The sequence below is a fragment of the Ambystoma mexicanum genome, chromosome 1p (assembly GCF_040938575.1).
Source record: "Ambystoma mexicanum isolate Mex_15411 chromosome 1p, UKY_AmexF1_1, whole genome shotgun sequence".
Classification (NCBI taxonomy): Eukaryota; Metazoa; Chordata; class Amphibia; order Caudata; family Ambystomatidae; genus Ambystoma; species Ambystoma mexicanum.
This window is the reverse complement of record NC_090921.1, coordinates 361,227,882-361,249,266: the sequence shown is the minus strand read 5'-3', so window position 1 is coordinate 361,249,266 and position 21,385 is coordinate 361,227,882. Positions and strand designations below refer to the sequence as shown.

The following is a 21,385-nucleotide window of genomic DNA, read 5'->3' as shown; positions in this document are numbered from 1 at the left end:
TACGATAGAATGGCAAGTATACGATGGAAATTCAACATTTTATTAAGGGCAAGGAGGCGAGTATTATTCATCAAATATGTCTTTATTTTTTGACACCATGCAAGTAAATAAATACATGCATTAAGCTTATATCAAATGGGAAGACCAACCCCATACCTCCCTCGGTCATAGAGTCTCACCTTCTCTTTTCTTAAGCTGTAAGCTGCAGCAGTCAAGATCCGACATCTCTCCCATCATCAACAAAAAGAAGCATTAGACTTAAAATTAAGTAGGGACACCTCTTAGCAAAATTATCCTTGCAATAATAGCAAAAGGGTTGAAAGTGTACAGTAAGTTGTGATCCAAAAACTGAAAAATGTGTCTGTTACTACGGCTTCTGGGTATGGCCTATGATTGAAAAACTGGGGCAACGGGAGTGTACTGCCGGGATGCAACAAGGTCCAAGGATATCGGACCCTAGAGGTATCACAGGGCCTGCAACAATGGCATGTAGTTCAACAATAGACACCAACCACCGAAATCCTTTAGCTGCTTGGAGCACCAGTCTACCACAGGACTGACTGTCCCCGGCAGAAACCTGCATGGACCATGATAGTCCAAGGGAGGCAACATTTCCAAAAGCTTCTTGCCAGATCCCCTATAGCTTGTTTATATAATAGAACAGTGATATGTTGTCCATTTTCAAAAACTGGGAACATAGAACTGTCTCCCTGAAAAACACTTGATTACAAGGGAACCGGCAAGCAATGCTGAATAGTTTATGTGCGTTATCGACTGCTTGAGTGATATGACCCTACAGTCAAGGTTTCTCCACGTATGACACCCCAATCCGCCAGGCTGACATGGTACCCATAACAGAAGACTGTGGGGACAATTGAAGATGGCTCACAGGTCCATGCCTGCATTTTATGTTATGTTATGAAGCTTTTATACTGTGTTATTCACCACTGTAGTTGGTTTACAGTGCCAATACCTTTCCCGGTATAATGGTGTGTTGTGCCGTCTGATAAAGGAATAGCAAAAACGCATAATGTTAGCCAAATTTCGTATGAACAAGATGACATTGGGGTAAAAGAGATAGCAACCAACATATCTCTCCCTTTGTCTTCTAATGTGGGGAATCCAATCTACATACTTCCTGCCGTAGATTGCTGGCTGTCTTTCTCTGAAGGTCCCTGCAATACAGAAGACCCTTAAAGATAGCCCGAATTGATGAGAGTGCTGAATTGAAAGTAGAGGGTGGCTTAGGACTTGGAGTGGGGCAGATTCATGGAGGGTGTTGCCGCCCGGAGGCTGAATCGCAGAAAGGTTGTCTACTGAGCTGGAGAAGTGTCTGATTTGCTCTGATTTATCACAAACTTCAGCTGCTGTAGGAAAGTCTCCAGATGACTCAATGCCAGCTCCCCGAATGAGGTCATGATCGGAATGTTGTCTTGATAAATCACTAATCAAATTCCTGGACCCTGTAAGGTCGCTGCTGTTATCTTAATCAGTTTTGTGACCGGAGAATAGTCTGAATGGAAAACAAGTGAAACAGAAAACTTTGATCCATTAAGATTACTAAAGGAATAGATATTGGGGAAAGAACAGTGATGGGGACTGACAGATATGCAGTTTTGAAGTCCAAGTGGAGCATCCCATCACCCTGCTACAGTACTACCTGCAATAACAATAAAAGTACAATTTGCTTAGTAATACTACAACTCAGACCAACACCATGTCTCGTTCCTCCCCCCACCATCCTTCATCACTAATACCTCAGCAAATTGTGACTCTGAACATTTCAAGTACTACCTACTCTACATTCACGCGTAGTGCCAAGATCACAAACTACTTCTCTTCAAAGAAAGAAGCCACTACTGCTGGTGACAGAACCCTGTTGCTCGTTACATCCGCAAACTAACTGTCTCCCAAGTGGAGCTCCATACTTCAAACTCTTGCTCTCTTTTTTGAACTGATTCACTGGTATCACGCGCCCTATACTTCTCTGCTAATTTGAACATTACAGAGGACTCTGACTTCAAAAGGCCCTCGCGGATGCCCCCTTCGCGGTCTGCTTACAGCCGTTAAAGTTTACTTCGGGGTAAGTGTAACACGATGGCCAGACGTGTGCCTGGGACGCCTGGTTGCAATATGAACCTGAATAGAATTTTCCATTTACTAAATTACCTCTACTGGAATCCGTCCCAGATTGAGTTAGATTGATTCCTGGGAGTTTTATCAGCTCTCCTTTACGCCTAGTATGGTGACCACCAGGCTATGAAGTATTGTTGGCAGAAGATTTGAATAACTGTTGCCAATGTTTAGATAAGAGGGATTGCCCCATTGATAATGTCTACGTGAGAAGAAAGAAATATATATCTATTCAGAGTTAACAGTGGGCTAATTTTCATGGAATTCGGGGCCTGTACAACTAAATGGGAATGTTGTGGGAATCGTGCCGGCTAATCGTACCTGGCATAGAGATACTTGGACATTGTATTATTAATAAGTAATGCAAAACAATCCTGAGCTCCTGCCAGGAAGGAGTTAACAAAAACTATCTATCTTAAAAGGTTTTCCAAAATTCCGGGCATAAATACTTGCAACCTTATTTAGGCAAATATTAGCAACTGTTTGTTTTCCTTATTCCTCACACCTGTCTCACGTTCCTATTCATAAGAAAGGTGATAGATCCAATCATTCCAAATAATATGTCAATTCCCTCCTTGACGTGAGCAGCAAGATCTTTGAGTCATTGGTGCTAAAAGAACTAGAGAGGTGGTCATACGAGACAAGTAGGCTGGAAAAATGTCAAACTTGTTTTAGGAAAAAGATTTTTTCTTCCTTGAATGGCCTTATTGTGGCCTCTCTCCAGAGGCGGGCTTGACGTAAAAACATTACCATTATCTATGTGGCCTGTATTGATCCATTGGCTGTGTTTGATTATGTTCATCCTTCTCGATTATGGAGTAAACTTGTCTCTTGGGGGATTCAACAAGGCTTTTTCAGTATTTCTTTTCCATCTGCATACGGGTACATACATTTTGATTATACAGAAAGCCCATGTCAGAAAGAATAGCGTTGTCAGGCAGGCCTACATTCTAGGTCTCTGCCTGTTTAACCTCTGCTTTTCTGACCATGTGAAGTATCTTGATTTCATCTTCCTGTGTCAGAAAACCTATTTCTGACCTTTACACTAGAAACTTAACTAAGAAAAAGCGATGGTCTTCTTGGTCCAATGGCTTCCATCTTCTGGACGACAGCCAAAGTTCAATTCCACAGGATACATAAACTAAATGTTCTCAGAAATTGCAAATCAAAGTTTCAAAAAGGATTGTTTGGGTTGGGTTTTCCAGCAAGGAACTCTGAAAAAAATTCCCGTATCTCAACAGTGTTAGGGGGATGACTCCCTCCCCCTTTTGCCTTTCTCAAGTTTTATCAATGCCAGGACAAGTGCCATTCTTCTGCTAGTCTGTCTGCCAATGTTCACTGTGCCACTGTGCCAAGGGAATGACTCTCTCTCTTGGCTCTTTGTGTCCTGTTCATGAACACCAGAGGGTATATCTCTCTTCACTGGGTTTCTCTTCTCTCCAGATCCCCACTGTGCCAAAGGGCTGACTCCCTTCTCCTGGTTCTTTACACAATGTTCAACAACACCAGAGGTTAAAGCTCTCTTACCCTGGTTTCTTTCCAGCTTTTCACAGTGACAAGAGAATGACTCCCTTTCTCTTGGTTCTTTGTATGTTCCAAAACACCAGGGGGTATTTTTCTCTTCCCCTGGTCTTCCAGTTCACTATCCTGCTAGGTACTGTCACTGTAGGGATGAGCTCAGAGGCAGTTTGTTATTATGTCTGGGTCCCAGACACTTCTTGGCTCTTCTTGTTTCTTAGGACTTATACCTGGTTCACTATCCTGCCAGGTAGTCCCTTTGTTGGGTCCCAGATCCTCTTGCTGTTGGTTCCTTTTTCTCTCTTGTAGTCTATGCAACCCTGGCTTCCCAGTCTACCAGAGACTGCCTCTCTGTGTTGGGTCCTAGACCCTTTTTGTAGGTATTTCTTTCTTCTCTTAGGTCCGAGACCCCTTTGTAAAGACTTCCTTCTTTATCCCGTAGTCTGTGCAGCCCTGGTTTCTCAGCCTGCCAGGGACTGCCACGAAGAAGATGACTCTTCCCCATGAGATCCACCCCCAGGAGGACTATCAGGTAGCAGACACACCGCTGTGGCCTCATGGGAAGGAGCTTCCCATAGCGGAGAAGTGATAGCATCCGGGGATCCGTCACAATATATCTCTTGCATTGTGCTTCTGTTAGAAAATAAAGAGGTATTTGATGCATAATAGGACGTCTCTGTACCCTGCCAATAAATATTCCAAGTAAAAAAAGCCTTGGCTGGATCTTGTTGTAGATGGTACATGTACTCTGTTGGTGCTTAGACTTGGCAATAGCATTTTGACCCATGAAAACATATGCCAAATGATATCCAAGTCTCTGTCACTGCAAACCCGAACCTAATCTTGAGAGTCGTGGTCATTTCTGGTTCGACACTATTGTTAGGCAGCATAAGGCTCAGCGCACAATTAAGGTTGTAGGAGTAGGTTGTACAAAGGCAGGAGCATTGTACTTTGGGGTGTGTTATAAAATTATATATTTGCTTTAGTTTTTCCAACAGGAACCACTTTGGCTTGATCTGTGAGGAAGAGAACCTTTTGAAAGATTACATCTGCAAACTCAGACATGACCAGGCCTCTATTAAAGTCACCCTAGTAGAGCTGGCCTTGAAAGGGTCCACTCAGCCGGCGGATGTGGCACGAATAAAGGAAGTCATAAAGGCGAAGGTTGATGATGCCATCGATGCCTCTCTGGACATCTTGCCTAGCTATGCACGGAAACCCGTTCTGGACAGATCCCAGCTCCTGCAGACACTATCAGAACTCCGGGTATGCAATGACAATCATTAACCTTTATGGCTGGCATATAGAATTGATAATACATGTTTTAATTTATTTTGTAATAAAAAGTATGAACCCTGGAGCACCCTTGTAAGTGAAAGCAGGCCTTGGCTTTCAAATGTCAGCGATCAGAATTGTAATGTGTAAAGAAAAGGTAAGCCGTTGGAAAATATTCAGAGACTGTAGATAATAAAGAGTTTTGCCATAAAGGCTATCATTAGGGCTGTGGGCCTAGGAGACTTGAATTATAATCCTTTCTTCATCACTTGACAACATTGCATGACCATTAGAAATTTGATTTAACCCTCCGGGTCTCCGTTACATTCTCTGCCTAAGCTGGCAGAGCTTTGAAATACGCTAGACAACCCATATAAAGTCCTGTATGAAATAAAAGTGGACATGCACATTACCAGGTCCATCATGGAGCCATACTGCATGCTGAGGCCCGAGCCAGGAGATTAAAATATGTGTCCAACTAATAGCTACAGTGAAAGATCCTTGCAAGTCGGAACCAGCCTTTCATCCTTCTGTAGTAGCTACATTGACAAACAGGGGGTTGCCTTTTATCCTTTCGAGGAGGCAGACAACAGCAAAACCAGTGTTCAGACTTTCATTACTACAGAAGATTTCTAGAAATGAGATACAATGAATAACAATTGTCAGACTTTTTTAATTCTAATAGACAAAAAGTGCACTAGTCGAATTTTAAGTGCAATTTCTTTGTACATTCTGTATTATTGTTAGTAAGGATAAAAGGTGCAAAGTAGCCACCACAGTTTGTGCATTTGAACATTTAAAGCCGTTCTGTGCTGATATCTCAGATCTAATTCTTTAAAGAAAGTTAGTAGCTGTAGCTTTTTTAAAATAAAAAAGGAGGAGCCATCTGCATTAAATGGGTAGCAGTTTTATGCAAGCGATTGGAAAAGGGACAGCTAAGCTCTACCTAGTAGGGAGGGATACCTATCCCTAGGTTGAGGTGGTGTGCTGACTGTCTAATGGAATCTATTGGTGGAAAATTCCAATGGCGCTTGCTAATCTAACCAGCTTGATCTTCTATATGCAATGGAAATCATAAAAAATTTGGGGATTGCCGTCAGCACAGACAAGTTAGTACACTTGATGTATTCGAACATCCCAGCTTGCTCCTCTACATAATAAGGGGGTCATAGTGCTTTTCCAAAAGCAAGGCTGATAGCCATAAGAAATTAGGACACACTTATGCAAGTACTGTCCGGCATGGACATTTTCCCACTGGAGGTCCGGGCTAGTCCTGATGAAGTTTCTATGAGCAAGTACATGACTGAAACTGAGAGACAGTTAAGTATAAGGCAATTAATATAATTGATGGATACTCCTCACTAAAAAGGAATTATATTTAACTAGTATCATCCTGGGCAGGGGCGCTAACCAAAAAGGGAGCTGGGAATGCGGTCTGCATTTGTTCTGAGATCCCCTCGCGTGCACCTAACCCTGTGCCTGACTTTCCTCCCCCCATAGCTCCCACAGCGCCTTTACCACCCTTGAAAAAGCACATGCAGGTGCTAAAGGCTATATTTAAATAAAAAGAAAACCTCACTTACCTTCTGTCCGGCAATACCGCTTCTTTGACAGGGAGTGCACTTTATTGACTACGTCAACATAATCAACATTGAAAACAGAGTCTCTGTCAGAGATCTGACATTACTGGACAGAAGGTAAGTGAGATTTTCTTTTTTCTTTTAAAATGTTTGCAGCCTTTAGCACATGTTCTGCAGTTTTCCGGTGCTAATGGCAATATTACCCTTGGCAGTGGGCCGAAACAGCACGGTACGCAGGCCACGGGGCATTACCAGAAGCGGTAATGGTCCCCCTGTGAGGGGCTTATTGATATTACTACTCCAACCTGTAGGACCGGGGTACTAAAAGCAGTTTTTACAGTTGCGTGACACTTTGGTATTTCGAAACTGAAAATAAAAAAATAAAATAATAAAATTGTCCGTCATAGAACGGGGAACGTCTGTTCTCCCTTTCCATGGTGACCATTGAAAATAGTAAAAAAGAAAAGTAAACAAATAAAATGGCCGCTATGGAACGGCAGAATGTAATACACATAGTCCCTTCTCCCTTTCCATGGCGGACATTAAAAAAATATTTTAAAACACCCAAAGAAAATGTCCACCATGGAATGGGAGTCCCTTCTCCCTTTCCATGGCACATGTAGTCCTTTCTTCCTTTCCATAGCAGGCACTCACGGGAGGGTCGCAGCGCAAATGATGCCTTGTCGGCGAGGCAAGGACCATGATAGGGCTAATGAGCTTGCTTGAAACAGGCTCATTGACCCTCGCAGGGTACTAACACATCAATAGTTGTTTATTATTTGTAGTAATGCCATCTTTTTTCATATTTAAGCAATAAGCCGAGCCATGGGCGGGCATTACTGGTCGTGTTTTGTCCCGGGCCCAAGTAACTGAGCTGGAAATGCAGCAATTTACCTGCCATCAAAAGGCAGGATACTTACTGGTTGTGTTGTCTTGTCCAACCAGGAGGAAATGTCTGATCTGAAAACTGAACTGCACCTGAGGGAGAAGGAGAAGAGAGGATTGGAGTTGCAGGCCCTGGCCTACCGACACCAGGAGTCTGCCTACCTGCTGCTGACCGAGCACCTGAAGTGGAAGCTGGAGGATGGAAGTGAATGGCCCACATTATGTATGAGCTCCGTGAGATGTACTGGTGACAACACTTCCAGCACAAAGGTGACCTTAGTCATTGTTTGGTTTCAAAGGAAACAGGGAAGATGGTTCTCTGTTTGCCCCCATTGGAGTGTCTGGACATATTACAGATGTAGAAGACTCAGAGGTGACTAGGGTTTGGAGAAGGATAATTGCACACATGTTATTTATATAGCCTGATGTTAATCCCCTGGCCACTGGTTTAAAATAGCCATTCCTGAAGTAGCATTAAAAATGTCAATGATCTAGTGGGACTTCTTAACCCAGCTGTCTCATTGGTTGAGGGGTATAAGACAGTATTCAAGATGAAGATCTTTGTCTGGCAGTGTTAGTGTTGTATCTCTCTCTGTTAGATGTTGTTTTGATCTGAATCTAAAGCTTGCTATCCCTAGTTCTAAAACATCAATGATGATGACCCATACCCGATGCGTTCTGTAGCTCCAGCCAGACATGTTAATCTTGTCTGCTCTAACAAGTTACACAGTTGATGTCGGTGGTCCTCATTGAAAAGGTATTCTCAATCCGATTTTCTTAATTTTGTGCCAGGGGTTTCCTGAAAGTGCTACTGAGAGTAATGGACAAGTGGTGGACTTCCAAGTGCCGAACATAATGCATGCGCTTACTCAGTCCTTGGCCCGGTGAGTACACACTCGTATCTTGCATTCTTTCCAGTGCCTTTCAAGGAAACTCATTCTTCGCCATCCTCCCAAGTAATTAATGCCATTTTAAATGGTATGCTCCTTGTAGCAATCTCCGGCTCCTGGTGACTAACTCATCCAGTCATGCCAATTTCCCCTTTAGTACTTGACAAGGCCGATAGGCGTGGCTTTGCACTAATAGTTAAAAGCGTGCTTACTTTGATCACGGGAGTAATAAGAGCATGTGTTTTGCTAAATAATAAGCGACAATGCCCTTTTTCCCCAAACCTTACATCACCCCTGCTAAGGCTATACCAAATTGTAACTTGATCTACATGAGGTACTTTTTTGCCTCGTATCCCAAAAAAGCCCATTGCCTTACTCTAGACTGTGGCCTATCACTGTTCCTCTCCTCTCTATGTAGTCTCAAGAAAAGTGCATTGCCATGTACATTTATATATACTTAATATTGTTGTCGATATATATGTATCACCTTTTTGTGCTCAGTTATTACCATCTTCCATCTATGCACCTTTGAAGAGGGCAATGCATTGGCTCTATTGTGCATCAAATTGTAACTCACACCTAGAGTTCCCTTGACAGCATATTGCAGTGTGCTATGCTGTGCCTTTTCTGTCTCCACTCTCGTGTCTAGATATACCGCTGATGGTGCAATTAACCTTTCCATATACTGCTGTAGTGTATTCTGTGCCAATCCAGAAAAAGGACACAGACACTCTGAGGACCTGTGTCCCGGAATGTTATTAAAGTAAAATGATAAGGCCTAACTTTCCCTATCACTATGGATGGTCCCTGCCTATGTCACTAACTAAGGTGCTCGTCATTCATGCATGAATGTCGAAAGGAATACGTCTGCTGTCTAAAACTAAATGACCCTACCAATGTGAACATTTATTTAGGTCAGGAGAATATCTCCCTTCCAGTCTTTAGGATTCTTTATTAATACAAAATCCTTAAATAATCTCTTGTGATTTCCTGGATTAGTCTCTGAAACTCGTCAAATGGACTATTGACTTTTCCCTCTGTTATGTGTGGTAGCAGACATCATCTGATAGTGAAAGGAACCACACCTGGTAAACGTTGGCAAAGGAAGTTTATTCAGTATCATATTCAAGACAACCCCCAGCCTCAGGTGGCTTCGGGCAGCACCCTCTAGCTGGAGCTTCTCAACCTCCTTCACATTGGCAACCCTGAACCATAACAATAACAAGTTTACATGGAGACAATAACCAGGGGTGAATGTTCTAAGAGCACTGAGCCTGGATGTGTGATGTCACACACAGCTATGTCATCCAGGAGGCAAAGGTTACAGATGAATGAAAAGAGTGTAATCAAAGAGGAAAGGAGATATCCTTTCCTAACACCTCCCTTCTTTCTGAAAGTAGCAATAAATGAAACATTTGATCTCTACTCCAAAGAAATTACATACATACAAACAATGATGCTTGTTCACAAAATTTGTCAGCAAAGTAGTTCATCAAACTTGACCCTTTCATCAATGATGCTTGTTCACAAAATTTGTCAGCAAAGCTAGTCCAATAAACTTGACCCTTTCATCATTCCTGCTACTTATTTCTTGCACCGTTTTTGACGATTGCCACTCTTTCTTTATTCCATACAGCTCCACCCTCCACCAAAACAGATGAGCCCAAATCTTTCACTACTAATTTGGGCTCCGAAAATATTGGAGAACCTTTACATACCTTAGTTGGCAACTTAATTCTGATCCAATCACCTTCAGTGACAGTTAGATTCCTGCAACAATTTATCCAATCATACCTGCGTTTAGCTTTGCCACCACTTATCTGCATTCTGTCCCTCACTCTATCCACATCTACGTTTACCATTCTTGACCTCCCCATCCACCCAGGGCACAGAAGGGTGTTGGGTTTCCTTCCCCTCAAAACTTCAAATGGGGACACTCCAGTGACACTGCGTGGGGCCAGACGGTATTGAAACATTCTCTCCATAACAGTCCTGAACCAATCACCCCGCGTAGCCACTGCAATTCTTATTGCTTCCATGAGTGTTCTGTTAAATCTCTCAACGCAACCATTCCCTTGAGGTTGATAAAGCGCTGTGTTCACCTGTTCAATCACATTCTTTTCTAGAACTTCTTTAAATTCTTTGGATACCAACTGCGTGCCATTGTCTGAAATGCATCTTTTGGGGAAGCCTTCCCTCCAGAACAGCTGTTACGAAAACTGAATTATCTTGAAACTTGTAATCTCTTTAAGAACACATACTTCAGGCCACTTTGAAAGAAGATCAACAACAACTAGTAAATATGTGTCTCTAGCTCCCCTTATATTAAAAGGCCCAAGCAAATCTAGTGCCACCTCATCCCATGGTAACTTGGGACTGTCCCGAACAACCATAGGAACCGTTTGAACTGAGAGACCTTGATCTCCTTCTTTGCAGTCTGAGCAGGCCAACACCTGATCCTTCACTTCTTTGTCTAATCCTGGCCACCAAAAATCCGCTCTCACTAGTCCCTTTTTCTCGCCACACCTAAATGCCCCACATGGGCTAGTTCAATAATAGCATTTCTCATACCAGTCAGAACTACTAATTGGTGCCCACGATACAAGTAGTTATTTTCTGCCCATGACTCTTCCTTCACTCTGGAAAAACCCTCATCATCAATTCCTTTAATGTTGTTGCCATTTACCATGTTGAGGACTTTCTTATATACTCATCTTCATTACATGCCACATTCCACTTAGTCCTCTGAATGCTGTTCTGTACCTGAAAAATCTCCATTGACTCATCTTCCATATTTCTGGTTCGCAAATCACCTTTGCTTTGTTCCACACATCTCGACAATGCATCTGCTACTACTTTGTTTCCCCCAGAAACATGTACCATGGTAAACCGTAGACCCTGCATGGAGTTTACCCATTTCATTATGTGGCGAGATACACCCTCTAATCCTTTTTTAGAACATATACTCACCAACGGTTTGTGATCGGTACACACCACAAATTCTCTCCCCCATAAAACCTCATGAACTTGTTTACTCCCCACACACATGCCAGTGCTTCCTTCTGTACTACTGAATACCTGGTTTCTGCATCCTTGAGACTTCAAGAAGCATACGCAATGGCATGTAATCCTAGTCTGTCCTGTTGCATCAATACTGCGCCAAGGCCTTGATCACTAGCGTCAACAAAAATAATTGTTTCCCTGCTTTTTTCAAATCCTGACAAAATGGGGCATTAACTACTGCAAGCTTTATATCTTTAAATTCCGCTTCACATTTCTCATCCCACTTAAAATTGACCCCTTTTCGCGACAACCCCATCATAATCCTAGTTTTATCTGCTAATCCTCTAATGAATTTCCCATAGAATTCATTCAATCCTAGAAATGACAATACATCAGATTTATTCTTGGGAGCTAACATGTTCTTAATCGCCTCTATAGCATCTTTGTTGGGTCTGACTCCGCTTCCAGATATCTCATGCCCAAGATAGACTACTTTCTCAGCTCTAAATGTGCATTTCTCTTTAGCAATTGTTAATCCAGCTTCCTCCAGAATTCTCAGAACTCTCTTGAGCCTCACCTCATGTTCTTTCACATCAGCCCCACATTCTAAAACATCATCTTGATAAAACATCACTCCAACTTCATCCCCCAACAGCTTATACATTATGTTTTGAAACACGCTAGCAGCGGACACCAGTCCAAATGGCATTCTCACACATCTGAACAAACCAATGGGCGTTATAAAAGCTGTGAGATCACTGGAGTCTTTGTGGAGTTCTACTTGGTGATAGGCAGATTTCAAATCTATTATTGAAAAAATATTTGCACCTGACACCCCCGCCAACACATCATCAATCCTTGGACAAAGGAATATCTCAGCAACCACCATGATATTGAGGTGCCTGAGATCGATGCAGAGTCTTATTTGTCCATTTGCTTTTTTAACCACCACAGTGGGACGCACCCACTCAGAGGTCTGTATCCTCTCTAGCACACCCTCACTCTCCACCCTGAATATCTCATTTTGTACATCCTTGCACAGTGCAAGAGGTACTGTGCGTAACTTTGCAACTTTGGGAACTGATCCTCTCTTCAACCTAATTTTGTGTACAAATCATCTCAGACATCCTAACTTTGATGCTTTCTTCACTTCCATTACTTCCACTGCTTTGACTGGTGTCTCAACTTCTCTCCCCATTTGCACTTGGTAATGATGACAGGCTTCAAGCCTAATCTTCAAAGCTGCTTGGTCACTCCAAGACAATAGCTCACCACCCTTGGTTGCAACATGAATGGTGGACACGGCTTTTCTCCCTTTAAACTTAACCTCTCCCTCAAAACAATGTATGATGTCAGTGGGTACATCCCCATAAGCGTTTGCATTGACCCAATTTTCCACAACGTGCAACATTGAAATTTTCTTCTCCATACCTGAACACTAATTAGGGTATAGTCCGCTCCACTGTCAATTAACATTTTCACTGGTATACCTGCAATTATCATATCAGCATAAGGTTTAGGTATTCTCACTTTCCCTTCCACAGCATTAACTGAGAAAACAACTTCCCTGCCTGCAACCTCAGATTCATACATTTCCTCATTATCATACATTTCATTAATTTGACCACTGTTAAAATTCTTGCAACATCGTGCTAAGTGTCCCTTTCTTCCACATTCATGACATATCATGTGCCATGCAAAACATTCCCTGTCCACAGCAAACGCGTGGTGCTTCCACACCTGAAACATCTTCTACTAGGCATGCCTCTAATGGGCATTCCTCTAACATTTTCTGTGAATGTTCCGTCACCTCTTGCAGATGTCCTTGTCTCTCTTCCCACTATCCACGGGTGTCTCTCTCCGGCTTCCTGGAACTTTCACCCTGGGGCGCTTTGGAGGGTGCCTTATTGACTTTATTCACCAAGCCATCTTCCACCTTGGGCTTCTCTCGAGATTGGTCAGATCCCTTGTCTGATTGGAGAGCATTGATGCATTTCTCTGTATGCTCCACCATTTTAGCAATTTCAATCACTCTGTCCAATGAAGGGTTGCATTCTTTCCACAGTTCTTTCCTAACATTGTCATTAGTGCACTTGATCATAAGTTGATCCCTCAGATGTTCGTCATGACAATGGCACTTTACTGCTAGTCCTCTCAAGGCTGTTATAAACTCCTCAATAGTTTCACACTGTTTCTGTTCTCTGGTGCCAAACTTGTAGCATTCTAATATAATGTTTTCCTCCACCATAAAATGTTTGTCTAACTTTGATAGGGTCCTCTCATATGGCCCACCATCCTCCAACCCCACTGTCTCGGGAAGCTTCCTCAACAGATCCTGGCCAGCCGGGCCTAAACAATGAGACAATAATGCTTCCATCCTCTCGTTCGAGTAATTTGCCCCAAATGCTGCCAGTGCATATTTGATAAAACCTTCCTTCCAATCAACCCATCTCACTCTGCGTTCACCAGGGCTGGAAAGGAAAATTACTGGGGCAGGAATGTTCGCCATGCTAATGCTAATACCCAAAGTGCTGGCTGCTGGCACTCCCTGCAGTGACTGTGCCAATATTACAACGTTCAAATGCTTTCCTTAAAAGCTTGACTTACTTGCAATTAGAGAGAGTTCGTGAAGGTTTCAAACACATAAAAGTGACAGTGATGCCTGCCTCTGCTGGGTCCGCTGGTGCTGTCCTCGCTTAATTTGCTCCTGGAAAGGATTTTCTTCTGTTTCCCTTTGGCTGGGGTGCATCCACGATCCTGGGTGCATCCTGCCTACAATAACTAGCAACGTAGCGTCGCTGGGGCTTGTCTGCCGCTCTTCCTTCTTCCACAACTTCTTTATGCCCAAATCCTCGTCGCCAATTCGTTATGTGTGGTGGCAGACATCATCTGATAGTCAAAGGAACCACACCTGGTAAACGTTGCCAAAGGAAGTTTATTCAGTATCATCTTCAAGATAACCCCCAGCCTCAGGTGGCTTCTGGCAGCACCCTCTAGCTGGAGCTTCTCAACCTCCTTCACATTCTCAACCCTGAACAATAACAAGTTTAGGTGGAGACAGTAACCAGGGGTGGATGTTCTAAGAGTACTAAGCCTGGATGTGTGATGTCACACACAGCTATGTCGTCCAGGAGGCAAAGGTTACAGATGAATGAACTGAGAAAAGGTGATCAAAGAGGAAAGGTGATATCCTTTCCTAACACCCTCCTCCTTGGGAATTCCTTTTGTAGATCATTTATATATTCCTGGTTGCTGCTTTCAGCATATCCTTGGAAAATACTAGTTCTCTGGTAGGCTTTCCCTCCTGGATAGTTATAGTTCAGCTTGTTCTGGTTTACTTGATTTTTTTACATGGTTCAATTGAAAAGTTCCTGTGAACTCGGGCTAATAATGTTCTCTTTCGTTGCTATTATATTACTTTTCCACAGAATGCTGAGTTTTTTTTCCCATTTTCCCAGGGTATTGTTATCCACTGTTCTTTTCTCTCAATATTCAGATAGTCAGTAATTCTTCTTCTTGTATCGCAACACTGTAAATTCATCAGTTTCAGATTTAACTTTGCCTCATGACTTCTACTGAAACAAGTTGCTTGCACGTAATAATGATTCCCTCAGGGCCTCCCGCTATTCCCATTCTCCCCTTTACCTTCGACTATGAAGGAGAATGTCTTTGGGAGTGTTGATCCTCGGGGACCTCCTTTATTGTCCTGTACCGCCATCAGTTTGTCTTCATCTGTGTTTTCTTCCTCAGGTTTTCTCATCTCCTTACAGTGTCTCAGTGTTCAGATGGGTGTCTGGACACCCTGCTGTGGTATGCTTGCGGTGGCATTGGCAAAGGTTGGTGGACCGCCTGCCCACCATGGATTCTTTGTGGTCTCGCCACCACCTTCCTCATGCTTGGGATTCGCCTAACTCTGGCATCCCGTTCTTCAGTATTGTGCGAGTTTGAAACTCGCAGGCTTTCTGGTTTATGCTTACTCCGCCTTCTCCAGGTGTTGCGCAGCTCAGGACCGTCCCTTGCCTGCGTAGGCGCTCTTCTCTCCATCTGTTGCTCGTCGAGTACACGCTATTCAACGTACTTGTCCCAGTGGATTGGACAGTTCGATTTAAAAGGACATGCTCTTTTGCTATATGATAATGACATCTATTAAGTGTTTCTTTGTCCCAGTCTTGGTGTTTAACAGTCTCTGGTCTTGTAGAGCATCCCATGTACGCTAACCTGTGAACCGCTTAGGGAGTTCCTCACAGGAATGGGAGTCCTTGTCCTCGGAGGTAGAGTGTCTCCCGGTGAGGTCCCACTTGCCTCAACCCCTAGGGAGGGTGTTGCGGCGTGGGATCACAGGAGGGGACTCCCCTTTGGGGAGAAGGGATGAATTCCCTTGATTCTTAACAATTCTCATACTTTGATATTCTCTTGGAATATGCTTTGCCCTATGCATTTGCTCTGTTTAGTTCGCCTCTGGTTGGCTTCAAGGAAATCGCATTGCATTGTTTCTTTGTTGTGCTTACCTGTGCTTGCATTTGAGTGCCCCTAGAAAGGCACTTTGCATTGTTTCTGTATTTTACTCTATTGTGTTTTCATCTAGGCATCCAAAATCGCATTGCATTGGTCTTCACTGACCAGAGTTCTCTTGTATCTAGGTATCTTTAGGATACCCACTAACAACCTTATACTCAATCATCCTCACTCACCACATGCTGACAAACCACGACAAAAGAAATGGCTTTGCCTCAACCTAAACACTTCAAAACTCCACACCTCTTGAATCAACTTGCAATTGACAACCAACAAATTAAACACTTCAGGCTTCCCATCTGGAGACAAACTAGTACAAATCACTACCTACCTAGAAAACACCATCACAGAAGCTAGTTGGTCCTGGTTCTACACGCATCAACAGCTAATCACCACCCCTTATCTTCTCCTCCTTCTCCTCCGCCATCAAACGCTCCACCCACTTTGCCGTTCAGATTCACAAGAGCACCTGGAGACCAAGCAACTGGCAGCAGTACGTGCTATAAAACCCAATACCATAACATAACAAAAGTAGTGCCACAATACATTTAACAATGACATTGTTTTTTAAGGAAATTCACAGCATGCTTAATGTAATGATTGTTATTGCTGGAACAGGTTTCCTGTTAATCTTCACCAGGTTCCTGAATGTCTAATGTTTTTTGGCACAGATGCATTGGTTCTCAACTTCTTGACTTCTTGCTGACTCTTTGCACTTTAATGTTTGTATTTTATAGGTTTTTGTTTTTTGTGTAGTATTATGTTTTGTGTTTTTGTGTAGTATTATGTATTATATTAATTATAGGATGTCTCCTACAAAGAACTGGGAAACACCACAAGACATGCAAGAAAGGTTCACAGGTGCTGTATTTATTAGGGCTTTAAAGGTACTCGGGGCAAGTGTACATGAAGGTGAACCTCCGTTGAGTGCAGAATCATAAATTAAGTGAGAATAAGACAAGGAATATGTATCCCTGTTAGCTTGGCTCCTTCTCCCCTGTGTGCTTTACTAAGCACCCCGTGAGACACCCTGAAAGGTATTGTAGGTCTCTGTACAGTATGCTAACATCACTAATAGTCTCTTCCAGGATTCCTTTCCTAAACCATTGCCGGTGTTCACATTCGGTTCTTGCAAGGTTCGTTAGAACTTTCAATAAATCTTCCATTTTACAATAAGGTTCCCTGGGACACCTCTTGTAGGATCTTCTCCCTCCTCCCCATGTATTTGTAGGAGGGGGGATCTAGTTGCAAATGAAGCTCACAAAACAGTCCTTTCTCCTTTTTCTACCAGTCAATGCCACTTGTTCAAATAGTCTCTGTCCGGGTCTCCCCCCACTGCCACTCACAGTTTCAGGCACAGAGCCTCTGCAATTAATGGTACCGTAGTGTCCACTGAGTGGATTGCGTTGCCAAGCTGTCTTGGCTATTATTGTTTGAGCTCTAGGCCTTTCTATACTAGGTTCCACAGAATCTCTCAGAGGTGATTATGTACCTGGTTTGGCTCTGTCTCACATCCCTCTATTCAGATTCTGGACTTACAATCACCCAATTCTGTCTTACTCCTCTTCTTAACAATCTCACGTGCCTATTTACCTGTGGCTAGACCTTGCTTCCAGCCCTCAAGCTGGCTGTCCTCTAACGTCATTGATGTTCCGCCACATGCTTGTTCCTCCTCCCACTTCACTCAGACAACAAATGGGCTTGTTTTGTCTTGCTCTTTGTCTGGCCCTCTCCCAAAGTCTCCAAGAGACCACCCATGACCCACCTCTCACCTCCTGCTTCTTCTCTCCTCCAACTATCCCGCCTTCCTCCTTGTAATTTGCCAACCTTGTTTTCTCCTGGTGGTTTGCTATTTTCTGCTTCACCCCCTCACCCTCTTCTGCTTCCTCCACTCCTGCATAATTTCCCCCTCCAACATCTTTTTTGTTTCTCCGCTCCCCTTGGATGTTTGTTTCCTCCAAACTCCTGCTTTCTCACTTCTTTTCCAGAATTTTCACTTCCTCCAACCTTTCCAACGTTCTCCCTTCCTCCTCCTGGATGATTACCTCCTCAAACCTCTCCTGAATCTCCAACTCTTACTGTTCCCACAACTATTCCTGTATCTCCAAATTCCCCTGCACCAGCAACTCCTCATGTGCCTCAAACTCCTCTGCTTGCTGCTCTACTACTCCAAACTCACACACTACTATTCTTCCTTTGTGTGCTTTTATAGCAGTCCTCCTCCCCCAACTCCCCTCCCCAGGGCATGGCTTTTAGTAAGGACCTGCACCACTATTCAAAGATTGCCTGGCCTGTCAGGTCTTCACAAGCCATGTGTGTTTAATTAACTTACCAGCTTTCCTCTGAGTATGGACTGAACCTCTAAAAGGACAGGCCGCCATCTTGGATCTGCTAAAGTTACGCATGTACATTCAAAAGCACATCTGGGTCCAGCGATCGAAGCCGCAGGAACTGTCTCTTCTGAACCTTGCTGCTCTTTCTCCATGGTATCAGGAGCATGCTTCTGATTGCCTCTAGCTTTGTCATCTTCTCAGTGTTATCAAAACATGTCAGACACTGTGGGTCTGGTCTTACAAGGCTTGTGGACTTCATTATAATATTTTGGCACTGACTTCTTAAAGGGGCAGGAGCATGAGCAAAGTGGTAGCAGTCGCATGTGCTATTCTCCCAGTACTGTGGTGGGACAGGGGATCCACGCCATACCTCCCCAAGCCCATCCACCTTTGTATCCGCACACTTTTAGGACCAGGCAATGTACCATGTCACATAATGTACATTAATTGATTCTGCTCTCATGCATTTTAATGTCTTGTTTGCACTTGATATCATTTTAATAAACTTTAAAAATTAAAGCAGCCAAATTGGTACTAGAAACTACAATGCTGTGGTTGGCAGCCAAATAGCCATACTACTTTGGTTTGTGGGTCTTTATCTGTCAACTATTATACAACTACTTTCTGCAAACTTTCGTGCAGAGAGAATCCATTTCTGTTATTGGCTGTGAAGCTTCCAATGCTGCTGCATGTAATGTACCTTTGCTGTATGTGATGGTAGATTCAAGTCTTCTCTCTAATCTCGATTCCAGCTCTCCTTCCGTTCTCATCCTTCTTGACCTTTCTCCTTCCAATCATGCCAGCCTGATACATCGGCACAGTGATATTCTTGGCATCACAGACCTGGCTCTGGACTGGTTGACCTCTTTCCTCCCTGATTGACTTTCCTAGGTTCAACTTGGCCCTTTTCTCACCACCATCTCACTCTTCTCCTGCAAAGTCCCCTAGGGCTCTATCCTCTCGCCTTGGCTGTTCAACATCTACTTGGCTACCGAGCCCACTTAATCTCCACCTTCTCCCCTAACTTCCAGTGTTATGCAGATGACACACAGCTCTCCTGCAAGCTTCCCTCCTCGGTCTCCTCCTCTTCCTCTCTCATTCCTGACTGCATGTCTGCTATTCAGGCATGGTGCTCTGCTAACAATCTCTACCTTAATGGCAGTAAGAGAGAGAGCCTTCTCATTGGGATTGTTGCTCCCTCTTTCCCTCCCACACTCTGGCCTCCCTCCCTGGGCCCCCTCCCCAGACCCTCCTAAAAGGCAAATAACCTTACAGGCCGATTCATGGAATAATTAGCGCGGCGCAAGTGGGCATAAACGTGCGAATCGCAGTGGAATAGCGAAAATCGCAGTGAACGTGCGAAAATCGCACGAAAAGAAGCGCACGTCGATTCATGGAAGGCCGTGCGCGAGAAAACCAGCGGATGTGCGATAAAAAGTGCGCGGCGCACGTTAGCGCACAGGCCATCTAACAGCGTGCGCCAGGTCACAGCGAAAATCGCACAGGCCACAGCGAAAATCGCACATAGCGCGGCGCACGCAATAAAAGTAGGCGGAACACGGGCGTAACACTCGGAATGGGGAACAACTTGCCAAAACGTGGGCGTCACGGGGGAAGTACAGGGCACAAGTGCGCGGAACGCCCACACGCTCGCCTACAACACGTATTCATGGAATAGAATAGGGGAAAAAAGCGCACGCTCAAACCAGCGCACAGGCACAAACACGACCGCCACAAGAAAGGAGGCGGTAGCGTCTCTGCGGCTGTAAGAAATGTGCGCCAAAAGGTGCGCCAACAAATAGCACCTATATACTGCCATGATGAATGTCCCATACTGTGGCCCTCCAGGAAAAATGACGTGCAAAGGGGTACCCACAAACACGGACACCCGCTGACAAAAAATACGTGTGCATGTATACCGGGGTGCGCGGGAAGTGTCACACGCGATTTGCAGGGTACGTGCATCACAGGGGTTCGCGTGAAGTTATTCACGCGATCGGGCCTGGGGGAGCGGGCTACGTGTATTACAGGGGTTCGCGTGAAGTTCCACACGCGATCGGGCCTGGGGGAGCGGGCTTCGTGTATTACAGGGGTTCGCGTGAAGTTCCTCACGCGATCGGGCCTGGGGGAGCGGGCTACGTGTATAACAGGGGTTCGCGTGAAGTTCCTCACGCGATCGGGCCTGGGGGAGCGGGCTACGTGTATAACAGGGGTTCGCGTGAAGTTCCTCACGCGATCGGGCCTGGGGGAGCGGGCTACGTGTATTACAGGGGTTCGCGTGAAGTTCCACACGCGATCGGGCCTGGGGGAGCGGGCTTCGTGTATTACAGGGGTTCGCGGGAAGTTCCACACGCGAATAGCCTGGGCGCGTGTATTTCAGGGGTGCGCGGGAAGTTCCACACCCGAACAGCCTGGGCGCGTGAATTTGAGGGGTGCGCGGGAAGTTCCACACGCGAATAGCCTGGGCGCGTGTATTTCAGGGGTTCGCGGGAAGTTCCACACGCGAATAGCCTGGGCGCGTGTATTTCAGGGGTTCGCGGGAAGTTCCACACGCGAATAGCCTGGGCGCGTGTATTTCAGGGGTGCGCGGGAAGTTCCACACGCGAATAGCCTGGGCGCGTGTATTTCAGGGGTGCGCGGGAAGTTCCACACGCGAATAGCCTGGGCGCGTGTATTTCAGGGGTGCGCGGGAAGTTCCACACGCGAATAGCCTGGGCGCGTGAATTTGAGGGGTGCGCGGGAAGTTCCACACGCGAATAGCCTGGGCGCGTGTATTTCAGGGGTTCGCGGGAAGTTCCACACGCGAATAGCCTGGGCGCGTGTATTTCAGGGGTTCGCGGGAAGTTCCACACGCGAATAGCCTGGGCGCGTGTATTTCAGGGGTGCGCGGGAAGTTCCACACGCGAATAGCCTGGGCGCGTGTATTTCAGGGGTGCGCGGGAAGTTCCACACGCGAATAGCCTGGGCGCATGTATTTCAGGGGTGCGCGGGAAGTTCCACACGCGAATAGCCTGGGCGCGTGAATTTGAGGGGTGCGCGGGAAGTTCCACACGCGAATAGCCTGGGCGCGTGTATTTCAGGGGTGCGCGGGAAGTTCCACACGCGAATAGCCTGGGCGCGTGAATTTGAGGGGTGCGCGGGAAGTTCCACACGCGAATAGCCTGGGCGCGTGTATTTCAGGGGTGCGCGGGAAGTTCCACATGTGATTTGACAGTGTGGCTCCTCCCAGGTGTACCCTGTACACCCTCCACGG

At 44.9% G+C, this 21,385-nt stretch overlaps 1 protein-coding gene across 2 annotated transcripts in view; it reads left to right on the top strand.

Annotated features, from left to right (window-relative positions):
• Positions 1-21,385, top strand: part of USHBP1 (USH1 protein network component harmonin binding protein 1) — a 289,807-nt gene that overhangs the window by 231,496 nt on the left and 36,926 nt on the right. For both annotated transcript variants that reach the window (XM_069648861.1, XM_069648852.1), the window contains exons 12-14: positions 4,638-4,917; positions 7,452-7,661; positions 8,184-8,275. In XM_069648861.1, coding sequence (XP_069504962.1) covers positions 4,638-4,917; positions 7,452-7,661; positions 8,184-8,275 — 582 coding nt within the window. The remainder of the gene's footprint in view (positions 1-4,637; positions 4,918-7,451; positions 7,662-8,183; positions 8,276-21,385) is intronic.